The sequence below is a fragment of the Gadus chalcogrammus genome, chromosome 9, assembly GCF_026213295.1.
Source record: "Gadus chalcogrammus isolate NIFS_2021 chromosome 9, NIFS_Gcha_1.0, whole genome shotgun sequence".
NCBI classification, from domain to species: Eukaryota; Metazoa; Chordata; class Actinopteri; order Gadiformes; family Gadidae; genus Gadus; species Gadus chalcogrammus.
The window spans coordinates 20,661,822-20,686,821 of NC_079420.1; the positions used below are offsets into that span (position 1 = coordinate 20,661,822).

General features: G+C 45.8%; 3 protein-coding genes across 8 annotated transcripts in view; 2 read left to right on the forward strand and 1 right to left on the reverse strand.

The window, feature by feature from the left end:
• rasgrf1 (Ras protein specific guanine nucleotide releasing factor 1) overlaps positions 1-9,497 on the forward strand; it is a 21,480-nt gene extending 11,983 nt beyond the window's left edge. For 2 of the 5 annotated variants that reach the window (XM_056598261.1, XM_056598265.1), the window contains exons 14-27: positions 1-173; positions 2,685-3,064; positions 3,680-3,799; positions 4,943-5,113; positions 5,638-5,744; positions 5,992-6,104; positions 6,226-6,286; positions 6,395-6,498; positions 6,606-6,690; positions 6,874-7,071; positions 7,321-7,400; positions 7,510-7,627; positions 7,733-7,801; positions 8,121-9,497. The exon at positions 1-173 is cut by the window's left edge and continues 76 nt beyond it. In XM_056598261.1, the coding sequence (XP_056454236.1) occupies positions 1-173; positions 2,685-3,064; positions 3,680-3,799; positions 4,943-5,113; positions 5,638-5,744; positions 5,992-6,104; positions 6,226-6,286; positions 6,395-6,498; positions 6,606-6,690; positions 6,874-7,071; positions 7,321-7,400; positions 7,510-7,627; positions 7,733-7,801; positions 8,121-8,213 (1,872 nt within the window). In that variant the 3' untranslated portion in view covers positions 8,214-9,497. Of the gene's footprint in view, positions 178-1,214; positions 1,220-2,684; positions 3,065-3,636; positions 3,800-4,942; positions 5,114-5,637; positions 5,745-5,991; positions 6,105-6,225; positions 6,287-6,394; positions 6,499-6,605; positions 6,691-6,873; positions 7,072-7,320; positions 7,401-7,509; positions 7,628-7,732; positions 7,802-8,120 lie in introns of all 5 variants that reach the window. The other 3 variants (XM_056598262.1, XM_056598266.1, XM_056598264.1) reach the window with 3 other exon arrangements.
• A 1,289-nt stretch (positions 9,498-10,786) lies between these two features.
• On the forward strand, positions 10,787-20,022 carry blm (BLM RecQ like helicase). Of its 2 annotated transcripts, none has more exons than XM_056598260.1 (21): positions 10,787-11,172; positions 11,557-12,221; positions 12,689-12,797; positions 13,512-13,612; positions 13,691-13,817; positions 13,920-14,596; positions 14,672-14,848; positions 14,950-15,068; positions 15,736-15,849; positions 15,949-16,047; positions 16,164-16,312; positions 16,426-16,532; positions 16,713-16,873; positions 17,214-17,409; positions 17,549-17,739; positions 17,832-17,976; positions 18,328-18,527; positions 18,623-18,818; positions 19,047-19,169; positions 19,247-19,439; positions 19,541-20,022. In XM_056598260.1, exons 1-21 carry the CDS (start codon positions 11,078-11,080, stop codon positions 19,707-19,709), a joined length of 4,113 nt encoding a protein of 1,370 aa, XP_056454235.1. In that variant the 5' UTR covers positions 10,787-11,077; the 3' UTR covers positions 19,710-20,022. The 2 variants fall into 2 exon arrangements, with proteins under 2 accessions (XP_056454235.1, XP_056454234.1); XM_056598259.1 differs by having other exon boundaries at positions 10,788-11,172; positions 12,686-12,797.
• Positions 20,023-20,166: 144 nt separating this feature from the next.
• The window catches only part of LOC130388758 (FERM domain-containing protein 5), a 48,162-nt gene continuing 43,328 nt past the window's right edge, over positions 20,167-25,000 (reverse strand). The window contains exon 14 of the mRNA XM_056598267.1: positions 20,167-24,349. Coding sequence (XP_056454242.1) covers positions 23,718-24,349 — 632 coding nt within the window. The 3' untranslated portion in view covers positions 20,167-23,717. The remainder of the gene's footprint in view (positions 24,350-25,000) is intronic.

Sequence of the window (25,000 nt, forward strand, 5' to 3'; positions counted from 1 at the left end):
ATCCGCTACGCCAGCGTTGAGCGTCTGCTGGAGCGTCTCACCGACCTGCGCTTCCTCTCCATCGACTTCCTCAACACCTTCCTGCACTCCTACCGCGTGTTCACCGGCGCCGACGTGGTGCTGGACAAGCTCATCACCATCTACAAGAAGCCCATCAGCGCCATCCCCGCTCGGTGGGTGGGGGCCCAACCACCCTAACACGTTCACACTCATACACACATGGACACACATTCACAGTCGCAGTCACACACACATAAACACACACATTCACAGTCGCAGTCACACACACATAAACACACACATTCACAGTCGCAGCCACACACACATAAACACACACATTCACAGTCGCAGCCACACACACATAAACACACATTCACAGTCGCACACACATAAACACACACACACACACACACACATTTACAGTCTCAGTCATAGACACATAAACACACACATTCATATTCACAGTAACGTTCACAGACCAAGCCACATATATACACACAAACACACACACACACACACACACACACACACACACACACACACACACACACACACACACACACACACACACACACACACACACACACACGCGCACACACACACACACACACACAAACACATACGCACACACATACGCACACACAGACATGCACACAAAAGCACACTAGCATACACACACACACACACACACACAAATGTGTATGTGTGAATACACTGTGTATTTTGGTATTGGGATTGTTTTTGTTTATGTGTGTGTGTGTGTGTGTGTGTGTGTGTGTGTGTGTGTGTGTGTGTGTGTGTGTGTGTGTGTGTGTGTGTGTGTGTGTGTGTGTGTGTGTGTGTGTGTGTGTGTATGCCGCATATGTATAGGATTACTAACAAGTAGCAGTACGTCCACTAGGGTCTAAGTGTTAATCAATGAAAGGCATATTGGATACTCCCACCACCGCAGGTCGGTATTACAGCTGGATGCTGCAGATGGTTAATTGATCTCAAATCTCATGTAACCCCAGTGGCACCGAAGCATTTGTTCAAGTAAAAATATTATATAATCCACCTGTCACTCCACTCTGCAACTCCTTCATAGCACTGGTTCTAACAGGAGTTGTTTCTTTGCTGAATTAGCTGAAGAAGCCATTAGATAGCATCTATGCATTCTTCTACAGATGCATGTGGTAAATCTGCAGTACAAAGGTGAAGACCTCCAGTACGAGGTGAGGTGTCTCACCTCAGGTGACAATTATTCTCGGAAATAGATTCTTGACCACCAAAGCTGATGTAAAGAGCATGCACACAACCAATAGGAAAGAAAGAGAACCAATCGAATGAATCAATCAGCTAATCAATGGAATCATCCAGGGACTTCCTCCTCTGCTCTGCCTGCATCCGCAGCATCCAGCTGGACCTGCGGCCCAGTGTGTGTGTGGGTGGCAGGGGTGATGGTGAAGGTGATGCTGGTGATGGATGGGGTCACAGTCACCGGTGCATATGCGTGTGCGTGTGTGTGCGTGTGTGCGTGTGTGTTTATGGTCAGTGGGAGAAGGCAGTAATTGGACGCAGGCTCTCCCATCTTCTGCGCGGTGTCTCAGCTCTATTGGGAGAGCTGAGACCCCCCTGCCTGACTCCCCCATCTCCCACCCTCTCTCTCTCTCTCTCTCTCCCACCCTCTCTCTCTCTCTCTCTCCCCTCTCTCTCTCTCTCTCTCTCTCTCTCTCTCTCTCTCTCTCTCTCTCTCTCTCTCTCTCTCATTCATTCTCCTCTTCCCTGCAAAGTGATCCTCGGAGTGGAATATCGATTCTGTAGTGTGTTGATTTGCCGTGCCTAACCACAGCCCGCCTCCACACGCCGAGAGAGAGAGAGAGAGAGAGAGAGAGAGAGAGAGAGAGAGAGAGAGAGAGAGAGAGAGAGAGAGAGAGAGAGAGAGAGAGAGAGAGAGAGAGAGAGAGAGAGAGAGAGAGAGAGAGCGGTAGAGAGCTAGAGACAGAGAGAGAGAGAGAGCGGTAGAGAGCCAGAGACAGAGCGGTGAGAGGCGGCCTACACAGGGAGCCCCCCAGGCCCACAGCCTGCTCTCCTGCGGGGGCCGTGTCGCTGCGAGCCCCCTCCTCTCTCCTGGGCTGTGCCAGAGGCGGCCTGGCGCCGGTGCTGGCGCTCGCCCGTCTATTTGTGGGTGCGGTGAGGTCGGCAGGGGGGCGGCAGTGAGGGGCCGCGGCCGCGCAGCGCCGCAGTCTGCTGCTCTGAGAGGCCGGGCGGCGGCCGGGCGCTGCTCGCTGTAGCACGCCGCGCTGTAGCACGCCGCGCTGTAGCACTACAGCGCAGGATGAATTATTTACACCGCATTGTATGTTCAGCAGGGCTTCAGGGAGGAGGGGAGGGGGCCGTGACATGTAGCTGGTGGCTCCTCCACTGGTAGGGGATGGAGGGTTACATCCCCCCCCGCCCCCACACACACATACAGATACAGACATACTGACATAGTGTTTTGGTGACTTGTAATACGCTATATAAATACGATTGTTGGACACAAATTGCTTGTGCCATTTGTGATGTGGGACTTTTATGAGGTGTCTTGTCCAACGATGAATTATGATTTGTGTTTTTATTATAGCATCATCATTACCAGTATGACTATCAGAGCGTGCACTTCTAAGGCTACATCCAGGTGGTGTGTCTCTCCTCTCACGCAGGTCCCTGGAGCTGTTCTTCGCCAGCAGTCAGAACAACAAGCTGCTGTACGGAGAGCCCCCCAAGTCCCCCCGAGCCAGCCGCAAGTTCTCCTCGCCGCCGCCGCTGGCCATGACCAAGAGCTCCTCCTCCCCCAACCGCCGGCGCAAGCTGTCCCTCAACATCCCCATCATCACGGGGGGCAAGGCGCTGGACCTGGCCGCCCTGAGCTGCAGCCCCTCCAACGGCTACGCCAGCATGTACTCCACCATGTCGCCCTTCAGCAAGACCTCCCTGGACATCAACAAGCTCTACGTGTCCGGCGGGGGCTCCGGCAAGACCCCCGACGAGGGCGCCGACGGCAAGGCGGAAAAGGCAGAGGACGCCCCGGTGGCCAAGACAGGTACGCCCGTGTGGAGCCCCGCTCCTGGGTGGGGGGGGGGGGGGGGGGAGACGCGGTAAAGGCAACGAGCGTGTCTTTGTGTATTTAGGAAAGGCCCGTGGCTGAGGCGGTTGAGCGGGTTGACGGGTTGATGAACGGAAGGTTGCTAGTTCGATCCCCAGCTCCTCCTTGCTGAGTGTCGAGGTGTCCCTGTTAACTGCTCCTGACTAGCTGGCTGTCGTCTTGCATGGCTGACAACGCCATGGCTGTTTGAAATTGTTGATGCAAATCAATATTGTGAGGAGCTTTGAGTGGCCACTGGTTTGGAAAGCGCTATTTAAATGCAGTCCATTTTATATAGAGATGATGTAGTATTATCGTTATTACATTCAGAATCAGATTCCAGAAGTGCAGTCGGTCACCCTGAGCTATCAGACCATTCAGACAGCGTGAGTATCGTGATATCAGAGGGAAGCGATGGGCACAGGCCTGGGAACAGGAGGACCTCGATCACGATGAGTTAAAGCACGGGAGACGATCATGCAACGTGACACGAGCTACATTGTATGAAGCGGTGTGACGCCGGGTCATAGACAGCGTTGATATGGAGTTCACTGATTGGGTCTGACCACGCAGATCTGTCCGTACGGGAGGAGACTGACACGGAGCAGCACCAGAGTGACGAGGGCGAGCCGGAGACGTCCCCCGTCAAGTCGCCCACCACCCCCAAGAACGTCCGGGGAAAGAACTCCTCAGGTGGGTCCCCCTCCAGACAATGGACACTGTTCGTCCTGTCCCTGTTTCAGCAGCACACATGCCAGTACGCATACACACACACGCGCGCGCGCGCACGCACGCACGCACGCACGCACGCACGCACGCACGCACACACACACACACACACACACACACACACACACACACACACACACCAACAAACAAACACACACACACACACACACACACACTAATAACATATTAATAATAATAATAATAATAACAAAAATAATATATATGCATGATATTTTAATAGAAAAGGCACTTTAGAGATGTGACCTTATGAATGCGCTTTATCATTCTGCACCAAGATGTTTCAAGAAGAATTCCATAAATAATTATATTTACTTTGAAATGACTTTGTGCACCCTCCTAGTAATGGAACATCTAAAAATGGTATTGTACCTTTTTTTCTGTAAATGATCCAGTCTTTGTTTGGCATGTTATAGTTAGTAATGGAAACTCCATTGGGAGATACATTGAGTGTCCCCTATAGATTTGCTTTCCTTTAAATGATCAGTGATTTACAAAGCCATTGAGTCGATTTCAACACAGAACTATTGCCGTGTATTTGTCTGAATTGCCCAGACATGTAGATCACTTAGCGCCTCACACGGGGCACCTATTTTTAGTTTCTCATGAGCTCCTCTGTGCTCTCAGAGTGTGTGCACAGCAGACTGCAGAGGATCTGTTGATTCCTCTGTTATGCTGCTATTTGGTAGCTATATTTAGCATCAACCATCTTGAATAAGGCTCTCATAACAACAGTGCTGTACGGAGACAGCAAAGTAAGGCTATAGCACCTACTGCTGGAGCCATGAGGGAAGAGCCAGCTCTTCGACGCATTGGCCCGATGACTTGCAAATGAAACACATACATAAATCACAACGATAAGTATCATTGATAATCATAGTCTTTCAAATCAGAATTTCACATTTTGGCATTGCTTACACATTCTGCCTTGGTGTGCTGATCGTGTTGATCGTGTTGTCGCCAGGAAAGTGGCAGGAGGATTTAGGTTTGCAAAGCGAGGCGGAAGATGTTCAAATATATATTTATCTGATGCCAAGAACGAACATATCTCAGTGAATCGTGACGTGTGTGCTGTGGTCCGCCTTCCAGAGTTCTCTCTGTTCTCGTACAACAACGGCACGGTCATGTCCTCGTGCCGGGAGCTGGACAGCAACCGCAGCGCCCTGTCCGCGGCCTCCGCCTTCGCCATCGCCACGGCGGGGGCTAACGAGGGCACACCCACCAAGGAGAAGTACCGCCGCATGTCCATCGCCAGCACAGGTCAGCTACCTGGCGGACCCCCCAAAACAAGCATGAGAATATGCTCACAAGCTTCCACGCTTACACGCAAGCACGCATCCACGCACGCGTGCACAAACAAACGCAAACACACACGCACATATTCATACACAAAGACGCACGCATGCACAAACACACACACAAACACACACGCGTGCGCGCATTCACTCAAATTCACGTACGCATACACACAAACACGTACTCACACATACTCACTCTCTCACACACAATCCATCTCTCACACAAACAAACACTCTCAGAACACACACACACTTTCAAAAACACACAGACACACACACACTTAAACACAAACATACACACACAAACACACACAAAGACACACGCACCCACATATAAATACACAATACCCAACATGACAATCAGAATAATATTAATAGCTTGGACTTTTCTAGAGCCTTTCTAAGAACCGACAGCACATGAAAATGAAATATGCGTATAGGAATACATATATTCTAGGGGTTTAATGTTACATTTGTTGTTGAAAGGCTTCCCGACAGACCAACGTAACGGTGACAAGGAGTTTGTGATCAGAAGAGCCGCCACAAACAGAGTGCTGAATGTCCTGAGGCACTGGGTGTCCAAGCATTGTCCGGTAACTGTCTCGGTCATCCCCAGTCATTACGCTTGTACTATCCAGAACTATTCATGTTTGTCTTCAATTGTTTATGATTTGTTTGTTAGTTAGTGCAGTGAACAAAAATGGAACAGCAATATATTTTTCGAGATCAGTACAAACCTTTTCTATATTAATATCACAGTAATATTTCTATAATTTCTGCTGTAAAAAAAAAATGAAATGCTGAATGTTGGTTTCTGTGCCTGCATCTTTAATCCTCCAGGACTTTGAGAACAACAATGAATTAAAGTGTAAGGTCATTACATTCCTAGAGGAAGTGATCCACGACCCAGAGCTGTTGACCCAGGAAAGAAAAGCTGCTGCGAACATCATCAGGTATCAATAGTATTGATATATCAATACAACCAAATAACATAATGAGGATCCTTCAAGCATTTTGTAATACGATTCAACATGTGACTCACCGTGTTCCCCGCCCCCTTTCACTGCGTGACAGAACTCTGTCCCAGGAAGAACCAGGCGATAATCAGATCAGCCTGGAAGAGGTGATACGGCTGGTGAGTCACATAAACAGGTTTAAAGTCATCATCATTTACACCGTGAGCCAGGCGGTGCTCAGAGTAGAAGATGGTTGAAGTGACGTGTGTCATGCGGTGCGTTGACAGGCAGAAGGAGGAAAGGCCGAGCCCTTTGAGAACCTCTCAGCCCTGGAGATAGCAGAGCAGCTCACACTACTGGACCACCTGGTCTTCAAGGTCATCCCCTACGAGTGAGTCAGCCCTTCTGCAGCCAATCACGCCTCTATATGCCTGTCACCCATACTTGGAGCCAACCACATTCAGCTACTTGGCTTGTTTTCACTCCTGCTCTTTTTAGAGAATTCTTCGGACAGGGATGGATGAAGAACGACAAAAATGAGAAGACGCCATACATCATGAAAACGACAAAGCACTTCAATGATGTGAGTTATTTTCACCAATGGTATCGTCTTTATGGTTATAATAATGAAGGAGATGACGCTTATGATGATGTTGATGATTATGATGACTATGGCAAAGATAACGGCGGTGATGTCGATGATGATGATGATTATTAGTATTCGGCTAGTGCGTTGAATGTGTCACGTATCTGTTGGTGTTGGAAGACAAGCAACCTGATCGCCACGGAGATCCTGCTCTGCGAGGACGTGGTGACGCGGGTCGCAGTGATAGAGAAGTGGGTGGCGGTGGCCGACATCTGCCGCTGTCTGCACAACTACAACGCAGTCCTGGAGATCACTTCCTCCCTGAACCGCAGCTCTGTCTTCAGGCTCAAGAAGACCTGGCTCAAGGTCTCCAAGCAGGTACTGTATATGGAGGCTTTCATTCAAATGGGTGCAAACTGCAACTGACACATTTTCAAAGGTTTTGAAATTGGACCCTACATGTCTCACCATATCACAAACGGATATATCTTCAAAAGGGATAGCCAAATAGCCTTAGTCCCTTCCGGGAGCAATAAACAACTCATATTGGGACAGTGAATGCTGAACAAGTGAATGTGTGATCTGAATGAACTCTCGACTATCAACTTATTCAACTTATTCCTTTAGACAAAGGCTGTGATTGACAAGCTCCAGAAGCTGGTTTCGTCCGAGGGGAGGTTCAAAAACCTGCGGGAGGCTTTGAAAAAGTAAGAATTCCGGTCCACTGATCATGTTGAATCCCCACCAAACCGAATCAATAAAGCGAACCGGGTGTCATAGAATTCAGTCTGTATTCATTCTACCTTCTTCGTGAAGCTGCGACCCCCCCTGTGTGCCGTACCTGGGGATGTACCTCACGGACCTGGCCTTCATCGAAGAGGGCACGCCCAACTACACAGAGGACAGCCTGGTCAACTTCTCCAAGATGAGAATGGTGAGCATCCATCCGGAACCGTGCTGGCTGCTGCCTTCAACTGGACTTATTGAAATGCTAGAGATTTGGTTTGGGGTAAGAACAACTGCTTTGCTTGCTTCTCAGATTTCCCACATCATCAGAGAAATCCGACAGTTTCAGCAAACGGCATACAAGATCGATCATCAACCAAAGGTGAATTAAATTTACATTTACATGTAGACATTTTGAGCAGACACTTTTATCAGAATCGACTTACAATTAGGCAAAGAAAAATCTAAGTATGCAGTCAAAATGTTAATGCTGCATGAATACGTTTCTTAAAAGCAAGTAGAGAGTAGATGTAGGAATCATAACGCAGATGTCTCGATGCATGTGTACATAATAGTTACAACACACAAGTGTCCAGGTCAGTTTTTGTGATGTTGTCCGGCTTGTCCTCTTATTTTGTGACACTATGCAGAATTCATCGTATGCCGGATATGTCTTTATGTTATCTTTTGTTATCATGTAGGCAACAGAGTATTTGCTGGACAAGAGCACTGTGCTGGATGAAGAGAGTATGTATGAAGCCTCACTCAGAATCGAGCCCAAAGTGTCCAACTGATTACATTATTTTCCTTGTTAATAAAGTTAACATCAACACATGTAAACACTAACTTTTGTAAAGATGTATATGTCTAAAAATCTAAATATTTGCTCCTCGGTATAAAAAAATATGTTTGGAATTGTTTTGACTCATTAACAAACGGTATGTTTTGTACGTTGAGTTTGTTTGTTCGGAGGCATAATAACAGAGGTCACTCCCTTTGTACAGCCTAGTGACCAATGACATTATTCTGCATTGTTTCATACCTTGTCAAATTTGCACTCTGAATACTTATGCTAACTGAATTCTGTGTTTGTGAGTGGTTGTTATCTATGCTTGATGTTTAACGATGATTCAGTAACTCTGCAACTAATGTAGCATTATAAAATATAACTGTATAAAATCAGGTAAAGCAGCACAGAGAATTTCACAATGGGAGTTGGCGACAATATATTTCAAGCATAGTTATTCTTACTATTCCAAAACCAAAATAAAGGGGTATTTATATCAGTACATGAAAACCCACTATTATTTTTTTATCATACAGTTATACCTGGTGTCAGATTAAATTAACTCCTCTCCATCTAGATTAATTTATGAATAATAATCTGACATAACCCTCGATAGGGTCTGTACTTCAAATAGGCAATAATAACAAAGGCTCTTATTTGTGTTTATGGTTTGTAAAGGGAACAAGCAGACTCTACTGCTATACACACAACATGTTAGCATGATATTATATATGTATAATGTTTTTAAAGCAGAAACCCTCAACCTTCAACCTCATCCCATCGGGTTAAGATGTTAAGTGTTGTTGTGAAATGTTTACAATGATATTAAGTCACTCACATTTACTCTGACAGAGCAATATTTAACTCACGATTATCCTCCCATCTCCCCTCCCCCTATATGTTACTGCCACACGTCCTCTGTCATTTACTTCTATTTTAAAAGGGCCATCCAAGGTGTTTTCATCCTCCTTATGAACATATCTTATCATTTGAAAAATAAACTCACAGCTAATGAACAAACCCTCGTCCAAGAGAGAAAGATAGAAAGAAAGAAAGAAAGAAAGAAAGAAAGAAAGAAAGAAAGAAAGAAAGAAAGAAAGAAAGAAAGAAAGAAAGAAAGAAAGAAAGAAAGAAAGAAAGAAAGAAAGAAAGAAAGAAAGAAAGAAAGAAAGAAAGAAAGAAAGAAAGGAGGAAAGAAAGAATGAAATGAAAGTAGTCCAATGGCAATACATCAGGTTTGGTGGTTTAGAGAAAAAGGTTGTTGCTCTTTTATAATAAAGACAATCTGTTTTCTTTTTGTGTCATTCCCGTATTTGTGGAACATGACTGTATATCACTCTGTTAAATGTATTTTTGTTTAACAATATTATATGCGAATGATTTCTGCCTGCAGCATTAAAACACTATTTTTGTAGTAAAAAGAGGGACCTCTCTTTATATGAAAAAATGGGAGTATTTTGTATTTTACTCAAGATACAGAATTGTGCTTTACATTTTGTACCTGCAACCCCTGCATATTTCTCAGTGTGGAACAGTTGAAGATATATGAAGATATATTGTATCTCAAGCTTGAATTAATACTGCTACAGTCGTGTTACCCTGAAACCACCAGTTATGACATGAATTTAAAGTGTTTTCCACTGATACTGTAATCCTGTCTATGATCACCCTTCAGCAGGAATATAGTAATGTAGTGCTTATTCTGTGAATATCTGTATGTCATTTTACTCATTTTTTGTACAGAATATTGACGCTCATCTGGCGGCATGCAAAACCTTTACAGACACAATATTAAAGTGAACTATACGCTCTCATCATGTAAACACTTAAAAAACACATACTCCAAGCACATCAACTCACATTCACAAAGTATATAAATAAACATCTTTGCTGTTAGCAATACTACGTAATATGAAAATTATATTTCAATCCTTATGCCCAGAGCTTACCAGCTATATTCAATTTTGAATAATAAATTATATATATATATATATATATATATATGTGTGTGTGTGTGTGTGTGTGTGTGTATATATATATATATATATATATATATATATATATATATATATATATACACAAACATAAAAAATAGTTTCCTGGTTACCACAAATAAATCCATTCTCAGGGGCATTTTGTCTCAAGTGTTTTTGTAGTTTAGTTATTTGTAGTTACAATTACAGTTAACCATAGGCCTGTGTATATAATGGAGTAACATACCTTCCATGTGGTATGATCTGAGGTTATTTGTAATTGGCTGTTGCCTATTGTAATGTCATTTTCCTCAATCGTCTCAGCATACCACTATTATTCTGAAGGCATCATATTCTATTATTTTAAAAAGTGAAGGAGGTAGGACAAGAGTGTGGAATAGTGGAAATTGTCCCAATTATATATAATTGTAGAGCAGCAAAATGCATTGCATTGATTGTTTAAGACAAAAAAATGGGAATGGGATGAAAAAGAACACCAAGGGAAAGCACAAATAAGTAAGGTATTTATTTTCTATATTTGTACATTCTTGTTTTCGCCAGAATACTGTCAGAGCTTGTAGGCTCGTCTATTTACCATACATTGGGGACTACAGTTCTGGTCTTAAAACTACATCTCCCATGATCCTCTCCCATGGCGCAAAATATGAATCACGTGAACCTTTTACGCGGAAAATCGGACGGAAGTAAAAATACGACCCAACAAATGATGAAGGAGCAACAGCAAAATACGGTTACAGCTTACTTGTAAAAATACTTTCTTTCGCGGTGAATCCCTCATGTTATTAAAGCGGAAGTAGTCGTCTAACTGGACCTTGAACATTCAGGACACAGTAATGCCACAAGAGTTAGCTCTCTGAGCTGGAGAAACATCGCAACAATGGCCAGTCTCCCTCAGAACAACCTGCAGGAGCAGCTCGCCAGGCACTGCAACACTGCTCAGAGCAAGCTGTCGCTGGCCAAACCTAAAGCTGGGTGAGTACCTTAGTCACCAAGTTAGTCCTTCAACGTGTCACAGTGTCGAAACGGGGGATATAGCCACAATGTTTCGACTCGAGTTGTTGTTATGGTAGCCAATAACATGCCACAGTATGCCATGTTAAATATGCTATGTTATTATGTTACATTATATATGCGACCACAGCTGGTGAGTCATATGTTGCTGACCAGCCCATGCCTCCAGACATGACTCTTCTGTCATGTTGCATAATAGGGTTTCGGGAAAGAATGTTGTTACTCCTAGCACTGCTTATCCTTCTGTCTAAAGGTCCATTGCAGTGTACAATGTATATTTGTGTGGTTTAATGAGGTGATGACGATATCTATAATCTCAACTCATAGTGGTCCATCTTTTCACAGGTCTTTTTCTTTTAAAAAGAAATCTATTTCAGGCACAACGAAAGTGGATGTCCCTTTCAAGTTACTTCAGTCTAATGTTTTGACAAAAAGAAGTGTCAATATTACTTCCCCGACCATTCCAAACAAGCCAGAGATATCGAATCCAAATATCAACAGCTTCTTCGCAGTAAACACTAAAACGAAGGTGGATTCTCCCAACATCACCGCGAGAAAGCTACCCTCCACGGTCACTCAAGTCATCCCTGACACCCCTCAAGACAAGCCTTCCTCCGGCAACAGCAGCAATCAAGTCGACCTAGCAGCATCTTTTGTATTCCCAGAAGACGACTGGGATGATTTTAATGACTTCGAAACCCCTGTCAAAGTGAAAAGCAGTCTAGAAACTTCAGGTAGGACTGATAAGAAATGTTCCAATAAAAACGATGAACTTAAGAAAACAAGCCACAATGATGCAGAATGTAGCATCATCACTGCAGCAAACGGAGACAGAACCAAAACGAGTCCAAAGCACAACGAGCTAAGGGAGACTAACAGCCCGGACCTTTGGGGGCCGGAGGATTCGCCAGTCAAAATGCCACAAAGACGACCCAAAACTGGGCGCACACCTGTTCTGAGTGATGATGAAGAGGATGCAGCAGGGGTCACACCTGTACAAGAAGTGACGGGTAATTATTATCCTATCAGCTGTGTTTTTTGTGTTTGTTGCGGCCAAAAATCCTTCATTATGCGGAACGTTTTCTTAAAATATGCAATGAAATTGCAGGAACTTGTGAAAAAATGGCAACAGGGGGAAATGGCTGCTCTTGTGTGAAGTAAAAACAACATTTTTCAACTTTCTGCTACGATATATGTGACTTTTTTGCAACGAAAATGCGGGGATTATGAAATCATGCAAGCCCCGCATATTTTTCCCGGAAATCTGCAATTTATGCGGTGAAAGTGCGGCATATTTGAAAAAATGCAGCCCCCGCATGAATATGCAGACTTTGGTTGATTATGCGTTGAATTATGCGATCGCATAATCGCACGGGACTGACTGTTTATGCTTTATGTTTATGATGGATCACATTCCACGACAAAATGATGTTAAAGCAGAACCTGTTGTGTGTTGTTATTATTGTTCATGCAGAAGATCAGACCAGATGGAGCCTTGGTGATGAGTCTGAACCTGACAATGACTTCATTCCTCCGTCGCCTGTCCCTGAGGAGAAGAGCTGCCAAAACTCTGCCATAGAGAAAAGGTTCATTGTTATAATATTATAATTTTTGAGAAATCCATCATTTGTAAATGGGTTATATTTACCAAGAACACTTACAATTTAATATTCACATAAGATTTCAAGCTATGAGCTTTGTTTGTTGACATTTTGTGAATTTCTTTAACACAGTGCCATGTCATATTGCAGAATAGATTCTGAAGTTATGGATATCCATGAGGAAAATAAATATCTTATTTATTGTATTTTAACTTTATTATATTTTAACTTAACCTCTTAAACTCGAGGTTCCCCAGATTTGGGAAGACCATGATCACTCTCACAGCAAAAGGCATACAACACTGCCCTTATTATGTAGAAATAGCCATATCAAATTAAACATGAGAAACTCTGCTACAAGTACATATAAGTAATTTTTTGCACACACCAAACACAACTGCAACTCCAACACCAAGCATATTAATAAGACAAATTAGACAATTACAAATTGGCTGGAGCTTAAGAGGTTAAATGTCAAACTTTTTTAACTTGCTAAACTGAGTGAGTTAAAGAAGCATAGCCCGTTTAGTAGTTATCATCCAGATGACTAATTTGTTGATTATGAATATATAAAACGAAGGGCATATTGTTGATGTCCAAGCTGGCTTTGAGATTGTTTCAGGTATTTAAAGCTGAAGCAAGTTGGTAAATGGTCAGTTGTCCTGGCATCGTTCTGACAATCATTTGTTTTTTAAACAGACTGAGAGCTGATTCTGAAATCCAACACAGCCCTGCAAATCCAAAAGAGTCTTCCACAATACTGCCTACAGTTTCTAAATCCCAACTGACAGAAACAAGAGGTACGCTTTTACCTGTCAATGTTACTCAAAGTAACCAAAAGTAGGTCTGCAGGAACTAATTATCGGTCTTTCTTCTAGATACAGAGAAAGAGGAGGAACTCTTTAGCATAATGCAGACCATTTGCAAACTGGTGGACTGTATCCCAGAGCATGAACTGATAGGCCTGTCCGGTGGAACGGAGCTTCTCTTCAACCGGGCTCTCAGGTATGTGCATTTGAAAATGAGGCGCAGTTTGTGTAATGGCGCTGAAGTGATTTAATGTCAGTGTGTGTGTGTGTGTGTCATGTAATTTCCTTTCTCTTTTAGAAAGAGGATTATTGCAATTGGAAACAACGCTCCCTTCAGTCGGCAACAGCCGGACAGTACTGTCATGGTGGAGCCCAGCGTGAAGAAACAGACTTATGCTTGTGTCACTCCCAGCACAACGCCAATCCCCCAGAGGCCGATTCCCTTCAAGAGATCTTCCATCGTCTCCAATGACTCACGTGATGATGCTCTATTTGACGACTCAGACTGCTATATCAACACTTTTCAGTCTCCTTGTATTCCTGATTCGCGCAGCGTTCCTGCTAGGACCAAGTTCCCAGAAGGCAATAGGAGGACATTTGGAAGCCAAAGTATTAGCGATTCCCTTATTGATAGCCCCTCCAACCAATCCCCTTACGTTCCTAAAAACAAAAATGCACAACTGGACAGTTCGGATCTCTTCTTCTCCCCCAAGAGTCCAGCCACTGATGTGAAAAGGTGTAGCAGTATCACCATGGGGACAACCCCGAGAGCCGCCTACACCGACCCCAAGGATGGCTTCGTGGACGACTTTGACATCGATGATTTTGATGAAATGGATATCCCGGATTACTTTGGCGAACCCCAGAGTTCCTCCATGGGAAGTTCTACCGCTGTGGCCAAACCGGTCTACTCTTCAACACAAAGACTTCCAGCGACGCCAGTCTCTGCACCAAAGCCCACCATAATCTCCCCAGGTTATTACAACCCCTCACCATCTCAATTTGATGATGATTTGACCCCTTTGACTAATTATCCCTTGCGTCTTGCAGAGCCCACTTACCGAAACCCTGCGCACGACCGCTTGAGAGGCTTCGGCTTTCCCCACTCGCAGGAGATGATGAAGGTCTTCCACAAGCGCTTCGGTCTTCATCAGTTCCGGTTCAATCAACTGGAGGCAATTAACGCCACAGTGTTGCGGGAGGATGCCTTCATTCTGATGCCCACCGGTGGGTACCACAGACTCTGCATGATCCGGTACATACACAGAGTGACCAGTGGAGACCCAATGACAGGCAGCTCTCTTATATATGACCTTTCTGTGGATCAGGTGGTGGTAAAAGCCTCTGTTACCAGCTCCCTGCCTGCGTGTCTCCTGGCGTCAGTGTGGTGATCTCCCCGCTCAAGTCCCTCATCGTGGACCAGATCCAGAAGCTCACTACACTCGATGTAAGTGGGGCCCATACAAGACTTGCTCTGCGGGATGAAAGCGGGGGAATAGTGTTGATGCACTTCAGTTAGAAAAAGTGTTGTGGAAGGAGGACTTGTACTCTTCACAAGTAAAGGGATCAGAAACCCGAAGTATAAAGTTTAATTACTTTAATTTTTTACTTAAACAATAAGTAATACAAGAGCCAAGCATGTTTTATCAGCTTTGGCAAACAGTTTTTAGAGTCCTGCTCTGTGATTCCTCCCATAAGTTCCAAGCCAAGGTTGTTATCAAACCTTGCTCATAAATAACTCCTGTTATTTTAGTTATGCTCATGTTCTTCAAACACAACTTGGTTTGCCACGTATCGGTGGCAAACCTTTCACCCAGTTTCCCTCATCCTCTAACTTCGCCTCCCTTACCCTCTAACCTTGGGGGATACCCCTGTCCATTCCTTTCACAACATTCTCTAACCATTAGGTTGTCTAGACCTTGACAGAATAATTTGATTGTACAAGGAATATTAGTCCATACTGTTGGCACAGAACATCTTTTCTAGAAACAAGAGTCTCTTCAGGATGCCCACCAGACTCTGTGTGTCTCATCTCATTCATATTTCATATAAGTGATTATGAAAATGATTATAATCATTATCTCTTCTTGGGGTTGGGGGGTCTTTCTGTTCAGATTCCAGCCACAAGTCTCTCGGGGTCAAAAAGTGAAGGTGAAGCGTCGAGCATCTACCAGCAGATGTCCAAGAAGGATCCCATCATCAAACTGCTCTACGTCACCCCTGAGAAGGTAGAGAGCGCCTGGTCAATGGAGACGAGCCCTGCTTCTGATTGGCTCCAGTGGTATCTATGTATGACGAGAGTGTTGACCCTGTGGCGCTCGCTCTAGGTGAGTGCCAGTAACCGGCTGATCAGCGCCCTGCAGAATCTGTTTGAGAGAAACCTCCTTGCACGGTTTGTCATCGACGAGGCCCACTGCGTCAGTCAGGTGTGTACGAACACCCCCCCCCTACACTAGGTGGTGGTACTAGTAGTAACACGATGGGGTTCAGGCCTTCTATTCGAGCAAACAGGGTAAACCATGTGCCGTTGTCTGCTCATCAGTGGGGCCACGACTTCCGGCCGGACTACAAGAAGTTGCACGAGCTGCGGCAGAAGTTCCCGGGGGTGCCCATCATGGCTCTGACGGCCACGGCCACGCCGCGCGTCCAGAAGGACATCCTCAACCAGCTGCAGATGTCCAAGCCCCAGGTGTAGGTGTTCCAGCGCCCGCTACGGCCACGGCGGCACAACCTTCCCGCCTATTGTTTAACTGTTGTTTAGTTGTTTGACAACAGCCTCATATTTAGGATTGACCTGATTGCAGGTTCACCATGAGCTTCAACCGAACCAACCTGAAGTACGTCGTGCTGCCCAAGAAACCCAGGAATGTGGCCGATGACTGCATCACCTGGATCAAGAAGCACTACCCGCGTAAGGCTGGCCACATGTTCCTACCGCTTCTCGGCCCTTCCTCAACCCGGATAAGAAGTTTAAAATAACCAACATTCTGAATTTACCATATTGATACAAAGAGGCTCCACCTCCCTCCTCCATGCTGCTTCTCTCTCCTGCTGATACTTCTCCATCTCTGCCTTGCTTAACGTATTGCAGGTGACTCGGGCATAGTGTACTGCCTCTCCCGTAGCGACTGTGACTCCATGGCAGAAAGCCTGCAAACGGCAGGCTTGCAGGCCCTGTCGTATCACGCAGGGATCAATGACGGAGACCGGGAGTACGTGCAGACCAAGTGGATCAACCAGGACGGCTGCCAGGTAGCGGCGTTTATCTTTGGACTTTACTACGCAAAATGTCAGGAGCATAGTGGCACAGTGCATTTGGTTTGCATCCAATACCTCCTGTCCAGCTCGTCTTGTAGCGCATGGCACCAACATGTACATCATCATGTTTTATTAAGTATTCAATGAACACAGATGGTGTTAGGATAGTTTGAGTATGGGAGAGGTATCTAATCCAAGGATGTGTACAGTTGCTGCATTGCAGACATTTGGGTTCATCACCTTTTGGCTGGGAGTCCAACACCCTAGTGTTGTGCTCTGAACTGCGCTGTACGTAGAGAGCCAGCCAGATGACTAAACAGTACCGTGTCGGCAGGTCATCTGTGCCACCATAGCCTTTGGCATGGGCATCGACAAGCCGGACGTGCGCTACGTGATCCACGCCAGTCTGCCCAAGTCGGTGGAGGGCTACTACCAGGAGTCTGGGCGCGCGGGCAGGGACGGGGAGGTGTCCCACTGCATCCTGTTCTACTCCTACAGCGACGTGGTCCGCCTCAAGAGACTCATCATGCGTGCGTCTGGCCCCATGGGCCCTCATTCGTTATTCACTTCAAATATCTTAGTCTCCCTTTTGAATTCATAGCACCCTTGTCCTTGGTCTTGGCATTCATTTTTCGTCATGATATTCATGTGTATTTTTGCTTTGAACAGTGGATAAGGAAGGGAACAAACATGCCAAGACAACGCATTTCAACAACCTACACAGCATGGTTAATTTCTGCGAGAACCTGTTGGAGTGCAGAAGAGTCCAGCTGCTTGCCTACTTTGGTGAGATCAAGTTCAATGCCAGCTTCTGTAAGGACCACCCAAAGGTCATATGTGACAACTGTGCAAGGCCCAACGTAAGTCAACTTCTAATTTGAAGTCTTGTACCCAACCGGTATGTCTGTGTGCATACTGAATATCTAAGGTTGTTCTCCTCTGTGTGCCACAGCAATACAAGGTGAGAAATGTCTCGGAGGACGCCCAGAAGATCTTGAGGTTCGTCCAGGATACCTGTGAGAAGGTGGGGGCGAGGTTTGGCCGGACAGGGCAGCAGACCAGGCTGACTCTGAACATGCTGGTGGACATCTTCCTGGGTAAGAACCACATACTGCCTGGGATTTACCAGTGCATGTCTTGCAATAAAACTAACACATGTGGGCAGCATAGACGTCATAGTAGTGGCTGGGATGTTGGGTCCTTAAAGGTAGGGATGTAAGCACAGCCTCCCTCTAGTCAAACCCTTACCTGCTCAACATGCATCTCTAACACATTCACAGCCAGTCGGTTGGATAGATACCTCTGCTAAATATCTAAATATAATATATAATATAATATATATCTAAAGATAAATGGCAACGTCCACATTGAGAATCAATGGCCAATGAGCGTTGGGTGTTTCACTGAGGAACTCGCCCCTTGAGTCTCCCTGAACTGTTGTCCGCCAGGGTCCAAAACGGCCAAGGTGCAGACGGGGATGTTCGGCATCGGAGCGGCCTACTCCAGGCACAACGCCGACCGGCTCTTCAAGAAGCTAGTCCTGGACAACGCGCTGGTGGAGGACCTCTACATCACCAACCACGGCCAGGCCGTGGCCTACATCTCCGCCGGGCCCAAGGCCGTCAACATCATGTCTGGACACGCTCAGGTAGAGATTAGCACCTCTCAGCCTGATGGGAGGACGGAGACCACCGGTGTGTTTGTGTGAGTGTAACCCCCCCCCCCCCCCCCACCCCTCCTCAGGTGGAGTTCTACGAGACGGAGAGCGCCTCCAGCATCATGAAGAACAAGGCGTCCGTGACCACAAACGTGTCCGAGAGGGATGCGATGAGCCAGAAGTGTCTCCAGGAGCTCACCGACCTGTGCAAGAAGCTGGGCAAGGTGTTCGGAATCCACTACTTCAACATCTTCTCCACCGTCACACTCAAAAAGATAGCCAGTAAGTAAAGTGTGTGTGTCTGAGAGAGAGGAAATCAAAGGAAGCTGTAAAACATAAAGCAGGTCCCTAACCTTTTGGGTACTTTTCAAGTATCCAGTCAAGCTTGACGCGACGTGTCACGTCTATGGAATAATGTTTGTTTGTCAGTCCCGTCACATCCCTCGGGATCACGCCGTGCCTGTGTTCGTTGGGGTCCTCTGACCCGCGGCGCTGTCCTCTGACCCACAGAGACCATGTCCTCCGAGGCGGAGGTCCTCCTCCAGATCGACGGCGTGACGGAGGACAAGCTGGAGAAATACGGCGCCGAGGTCATCGAGCTGCTGCAGAAGTACTCCAAGTGGCAGGCGCCCGGTGAGTGACGCGGGAGGCCGGTGCGTTGGCCGAGGGTCTGGGGCGTGTCCAGCTAACCCTGTCCCCCCCCCCTGTAGTTGACGCGCCGGAGGAGACCGCCGAGGCCGCCGGCGGGTGGATAGACATGTCGCGCGATCGTCAGGGTGACGAGAACACCCACCAGTCCAGCTACTTCGGCAACCAGGTGAGCCGGGGGCAGAAGAGGAAGAAGAGCCCTTTCCACATGCTGGCCAAGAAGAAGAAGGGCCGCGCCAACAAGGACTCCAGCGGGTGCGTACGGGTCGCCTCTCCCACGTGGCACAGCGTATCTCCTCCTGCGTTTCCTTTTAAAGTGTGTCTAATTTTCGTGTTGGATTTGTGTTTCGGTGTAGTCGTGGCAACGGCGGCAATAAGTCGTGGCCGTCCAAAGGCCAGTCGGCAGGGCGCGGGAGGGGCTCCCCGGCCGACGCTGGCTCCGGACGGAGGCCGGGCTTCATGGCCATCCCCACCCCGCAGACCAACCGGCGGCCCTTCCTCAAACCCAACTACTCCAACTCCTGAACACTCCCCAGACTAACCGGGTTTCATTTGTCTTAATATATTGTTCGTTTTGTTCTACGCCTGTTTTTTATTAATGGAGCTGCGTTCGCACCTCATGTCTTTGTTCACTGTATTTCTTTTAAAATAAAGTATTTTTCACATTTGTGATGCTAAATATATTAGTCTGGAATATTATGTCTTGCAATGTTTGTGTTTTTCCACTAGGTGTCAGTATCGCTTTGCTATTAAACATGCAAGCATGAGAGGAGTTAATCTTGGAACTACAGAACACAGGAGAACTCGGTACATATTTTTCTATGTTTATTTCAAGTTAGGGTAGCTGTAATGGCACCAGTTACAAGGAACTATTAGACAAATAAATGTATACTGACTTCTAGAGAAGGGTTACTGTATAAACATGGGACTGGAATGGATCGGACTGCACATGAACTCGATTTGGCACATGGATGTGTGTATATATATATATATATATATATATATATTGTGTATATATATTCAATAAATCAAAAGCAACTCCATCCCTAGGACAGAAAATCAGGGTTTATTAAATGCAACCTACAGATGTGTATGATGCATATACTGCATGCATACGCCTGTCTGCACAGTCAATCAATCTTGGAACTGTTTTACCAGGTTTGATGGGTTGTAGGAAGGGTAACTATAAGAGTGTTCACATGCCCTCTGCATAATTAAAGTAATCAATTTACATCTGATATGTCTAATATCAAAGTTCAGCCCAGATGATTGGTCGTAATCCAGCCAATCCAGTCATTTTAAAGCATTCTATAAAGTGTACTATCAGAGAGATGTGTTAATGGTTGCTTCCTTAGCAGATGTTGAAGACTACATATGTATGTATACTAAGAATACTTAGTATGAATACTAAGGGATTTCAAGTAGCTGGACCTTTTGAAACAAACTTTTAAATTGTATTGGATGCACCTTGTTCAAGCATGGACTCCCCTACCTATATTCAGCCTATTGTTGGCTCAATAAGGTAAACATGACAGAAACCTGAAACAAAGGAGTAAGAACTAAGCTTTATCACATGGAACATACCTGCACTGATCACTTTAGTCAATAAACAGTGTATAGCCAAACATGTGTCTGCTCATTAAACAATGCAAAAGGGAGACACAAACTAGTAGAAAGATTCATTCTTATTTTTTTCTGTTAAATTGGGCAAGATTTCCAAATTGTACAATTTGTTAGGTTTCATCTTCGCCACTTTCAGTGATATTTAAGCAAACGCACGCTGAAGCCAGGGAAGCATCAAAACAAGACATGTAAAAATAAGAAAACGATTTGAATCTATTTCACGTCACAAATGACAGTGACAAAATAGCTTGATTGCATTTCCAATGTAGGTCTGGTTCACAGATGTTATGTGTTCTGTTACAGGTTTTGTACAAATAAAAGCAAATCAAAATAGGCTTGTAGTTCAATATCAAACATTCAATGTTAGATTTTTGTACTTTGTCATTTTCATTGCTGTTGACAGTTCCACTGATTATTGCTTGTTGAATACTATTACCTATTGGTGAAAGCTACATAATGCTAAGAGATGCATGAGAAAGGACCACTAAGGACTATACTGTTTGGTCTCCGTTGTGCTGTAAAATGTCTGTGAGAGAATGTTGTCAAACCCCTCGTATTGAAACCCCACTGCTGAAATTCCTCCCTAGACGTATTTGACACATACATACAAACTATGCTTCTTACTTCATACACCCTGTTAAAAACACTCCCAATGACTATGTTGAATATGATCCTCTCCCAATGACTATCTTGAAGACTATACTAGCAATGTAATCCAACTGTTGATGCATTAAACTAGTGGTGCTTCTCCTTAACCCTGTCTACCTGGGCTCAGGTGAGATATGACTCAGAAACCGCCTAAAGGTAGGCCTACACAGCCCTATGTGGTTTGATAAACACACAACACTGGCTCTTTACTAGGAAGGGGCCGCCACCAACCACTAGGGGGACAGGTTGTAGACGGTGGGCTGCTTCATAGGGTTCATCAATGAGGCTTCAACATGGGAGCCCAGTTCATTCAAATCACCAAGTGCTCAAGTTCCCTTTCTAAGATTCTTTTATACCTTCAAATAAGGAGGCTAGTCACTGGATCTACTGTAATAAAATCCACTGACGTTCCATTGTTTTCCTTCCTTCCCTTTTCCTACTTTCTCAATCTGATCCAATTATTCTTTCTCTTTTAGCCCATATGACCGCCTTAACGTTTTGTCCAGTCCTACGTACTGACACTATAACACACGGTAAAGCTTTATATATGAAGCGCATAGTAACGCTTTATATATAAAGCGTTACCTTACACACTCCTAAACATAGCACCAGCACCTGGTACAGAAAGTAGAAACACAGTAGAAAATGTTGATATTACCCAGAATTCAGCAGGGATTTCAGAATTATTGCTCCTGTGAGCTGAACATGAGGCAGAGAAGTCTGCATAGTCGAATCTAAAACAAACGCAAAATGTACACAAGCGTAAATGTACAATTTCATATGGTACATTTGAGATATTGAAAATGTACAAAACCTGGGAGCTGCAATGACATGTCCCTCACATTATCCAGACTGGATATCCTTCAAAACAAATGGGCTGTTATTGATGAGGAAAGGTTGTGCATACTGTGTGAAAGCTGCTTCGTTGCTGGTGGAGAGCCAGGTGTGATGGGATTGTGTGGATCTGGATAGAAGCTTTCTGAACGCGTCCCTTTTACTATAGATCCTGTAAGTTCCTGTCGCTTTTGACCTCACTTGAAACACAGCGCTACAAAAGGTATAATTTAATCTTTCATAACAAAATAACTTCTGTTAAAATATACATGGGAAACCTGTAAGTATATATTATGAAATAAACTAATTTGTACAAAAGTACATAATTATTCTTACCCTAACAATAATTATATGATACAGAATCCTAAAAGCAAGTTTGATATGAAAACAAAATAAATCTGAATTCTGCATAAAAACCAAATTCAAAGTTGAATCATTCTGTTTTGAAAAGTAGCACAACTCAAGAGAATTTAGAGTTTTCAGAGTAAAGAATAAAAGTAAACGATGAGGACATTGCACAACTAACTTGACAAATTTTTATGCCAGTTGGTCTTCAAAAGAGACTGACCTTCAATACCTGTGAGACCGGCTTAAACACCTCTGCTTAATCACCTCTTACACTACACTTTTAATTAAAAACTTTAGAAATACAAATCGAGTCTCTCTCTCTCTCACTTATTTGTACGCTGTGTATTAATACTTCAGTTGAAACCGTCCTGAAACAATCAAAAAAAATCCCAAACCGTCGTTAGTTATCAACGTCTTGAAAAAGAAAAGGCAAGTGGTTTTCACCCTGGCTTCATGCTGCTGTGCAGACTCCAGCCGAGCATTTGACCCTTACAGGCCTTCGTCCGCACAGATGGTACCCTGAAGCCAGTCAGTGTTCTTTCTGACTACAACTTTTGAAACAAACTAAAATCTTCCCTTGTAATGATGATGACCTGGAGCGCCCTCCCCCCCCCCCATCACCTCTCAGCACTCGTGTCGATCCCCCTCAAAACAATAAATAACACAACTCGCTCGTTCCTCAAAAATAAGGAACTATTTAAATGATCTCAGTACTTCTGAATCCAGTTTCATATTTTTTCATTTCTATTATTTGAAAAAATAAATACCTGAAATGACCTGAATAAGAAAAGAAAAGAAAAGAAAGAAGCAGAAATGTATCCGTGCTTCACAGGAGGGACAACAAAAGGGGGTGTAGCTGGGCAACAAGAGGCCGGACAGGAGAGCGCTCCGGGTGGCCGCGGCTCCTGGGAGAACTCTGGGGTGTCTGAGGCCCCCGGGGGGAGGATGACAGAAGCAGCGTTCATTCAGCCTCATTCAGGGTGCCGCCCCTCCGCCGCTCCACCCCCCGCCAAGTCCCCCGCGTCGTCTTCTCTCGAAACCACCGCCACGCAACGACGACGACCGCGTCTCGGCCTCCTCTCACTCGGCGGGGGCGCCCTCCTCCTCCGCCCCCGCGCGCTCCTCCTCGATGAGAAGGCCGCCCGCCCAGCGCAGCCGGCAGGCGAACCACCGCCGCAGCGGGCAGAAGTACTCAGAGTGGAACTGTTCGAACTCGGGCGTCTGCCGGATGTCGCTGAGGAAGGCCACGTCCAGGTCGGACTCGGTGAGCACGATGAGCAGCAGCAGCAGCGCGAACAGCAGGCCCACGGTCACCAGCAGCAGGCGCAGCACGCTCAGCACAAACTTGTTGGCCTGCTCCACCTCGCTGAGCGGCGCGCCCGCCCGCGGCGTCGCCCGGCCGCCGCCGTCCACCTCCCCCCCGCCGGGCTCCCCGGCCGTGGGGGTGCCGGCCTCAGACTCCTTCTCCTCCTGGATGCTGCCGGACGCCCCGTTGGCCGCCGCCGCCGCCGCCGCCGCGTGCTCCACGCTGCGGTGCTCGGCCACGGGCGTGGGCAGCACGCTGTCCGACGGGCTGTAGGCCTCATCCGAGATGATGGAGGTGCTCCCGCCCACGTCGGCCGCCTGGCTCCGGGAGCGCGTCATGAAGGAGTCGCCGTGGGAGACGGAGCGCACGGGCGTGGAGTGGGCGCTGTCACGCAACGACTCCAGACCTTTGGACGGGCGGGGAGAGGAGTCATGAGAGCCGCTACTTCATGGTGCGCAATACAGGGCAGATCTTCACAGAGACCTAACACGTTGGCCTTAGCATTTCTACACACACATTTGAATTATGTGATGCATGTCCACATACATACATAATATAAATAGATTGAATGACTTGCCAGAAATGTGTAAAAGTAATACACTGTAATTGCAGAAACAAACAAGCAAGAATAAACAAGTTCAATGAATAGCGTCTCTCTCACTATTGAGCAACTGAAGGTGTGGATCCCGAGCAGTATCAAGCTTCCTGCATGGCCTTCCTCTCAGACAAAGAGGAAGGCCATGCTGATAAACAAGGCCTAAAGGCTACAGTAGTTAGCAACATGCTGGCATTTGAACAGGACCCTGGCCAACTGAGAGAGGAAGACCAGGTTGATAGCTGACACCTAGATGTGTGTGTGTACACAGTAGGGTTGTGTAATGATGGTGTGTTGCAGAACACAGCCCAGCAGGCTCCGTCCAGAGGGCAGGAACATGCCCGTGGTTCCTCCTGGGTCTAGAAGACAGCAGATGGTGTTTAGCTGTTGAGCAGGATACTGAGCTGAAAGACGGGACGTGAGCTCCATGATTTATCCTCTGTCTGAATGTACTCCGTCTGC

Excerpts from the sequence above, each read along its gene's own strand:
- blm (XM_056598259.1), top strand. The coding sequence starts at position 11,078 with ATGGCCAGTCTCCCTCAGAACAACCTGCAGGAGCAGCTCGCCAGGCAC. Across the intron at positions 13,818-13,919 it reads CTCTTCAACCGGGCTCTCAG|AAAGAGGATTATTGCAATTG; the intron begins GTATGTGCATTT and ends TTTCTCTTTTAG. Across the intron at positions 16,874-17,213 it reads TCAACCAGGACGGCTGCCAG|GTCATCTGTGCCACCATAGC; the intron begins GTAGCGGCGTTT and ends CCGTGTCGGCAG.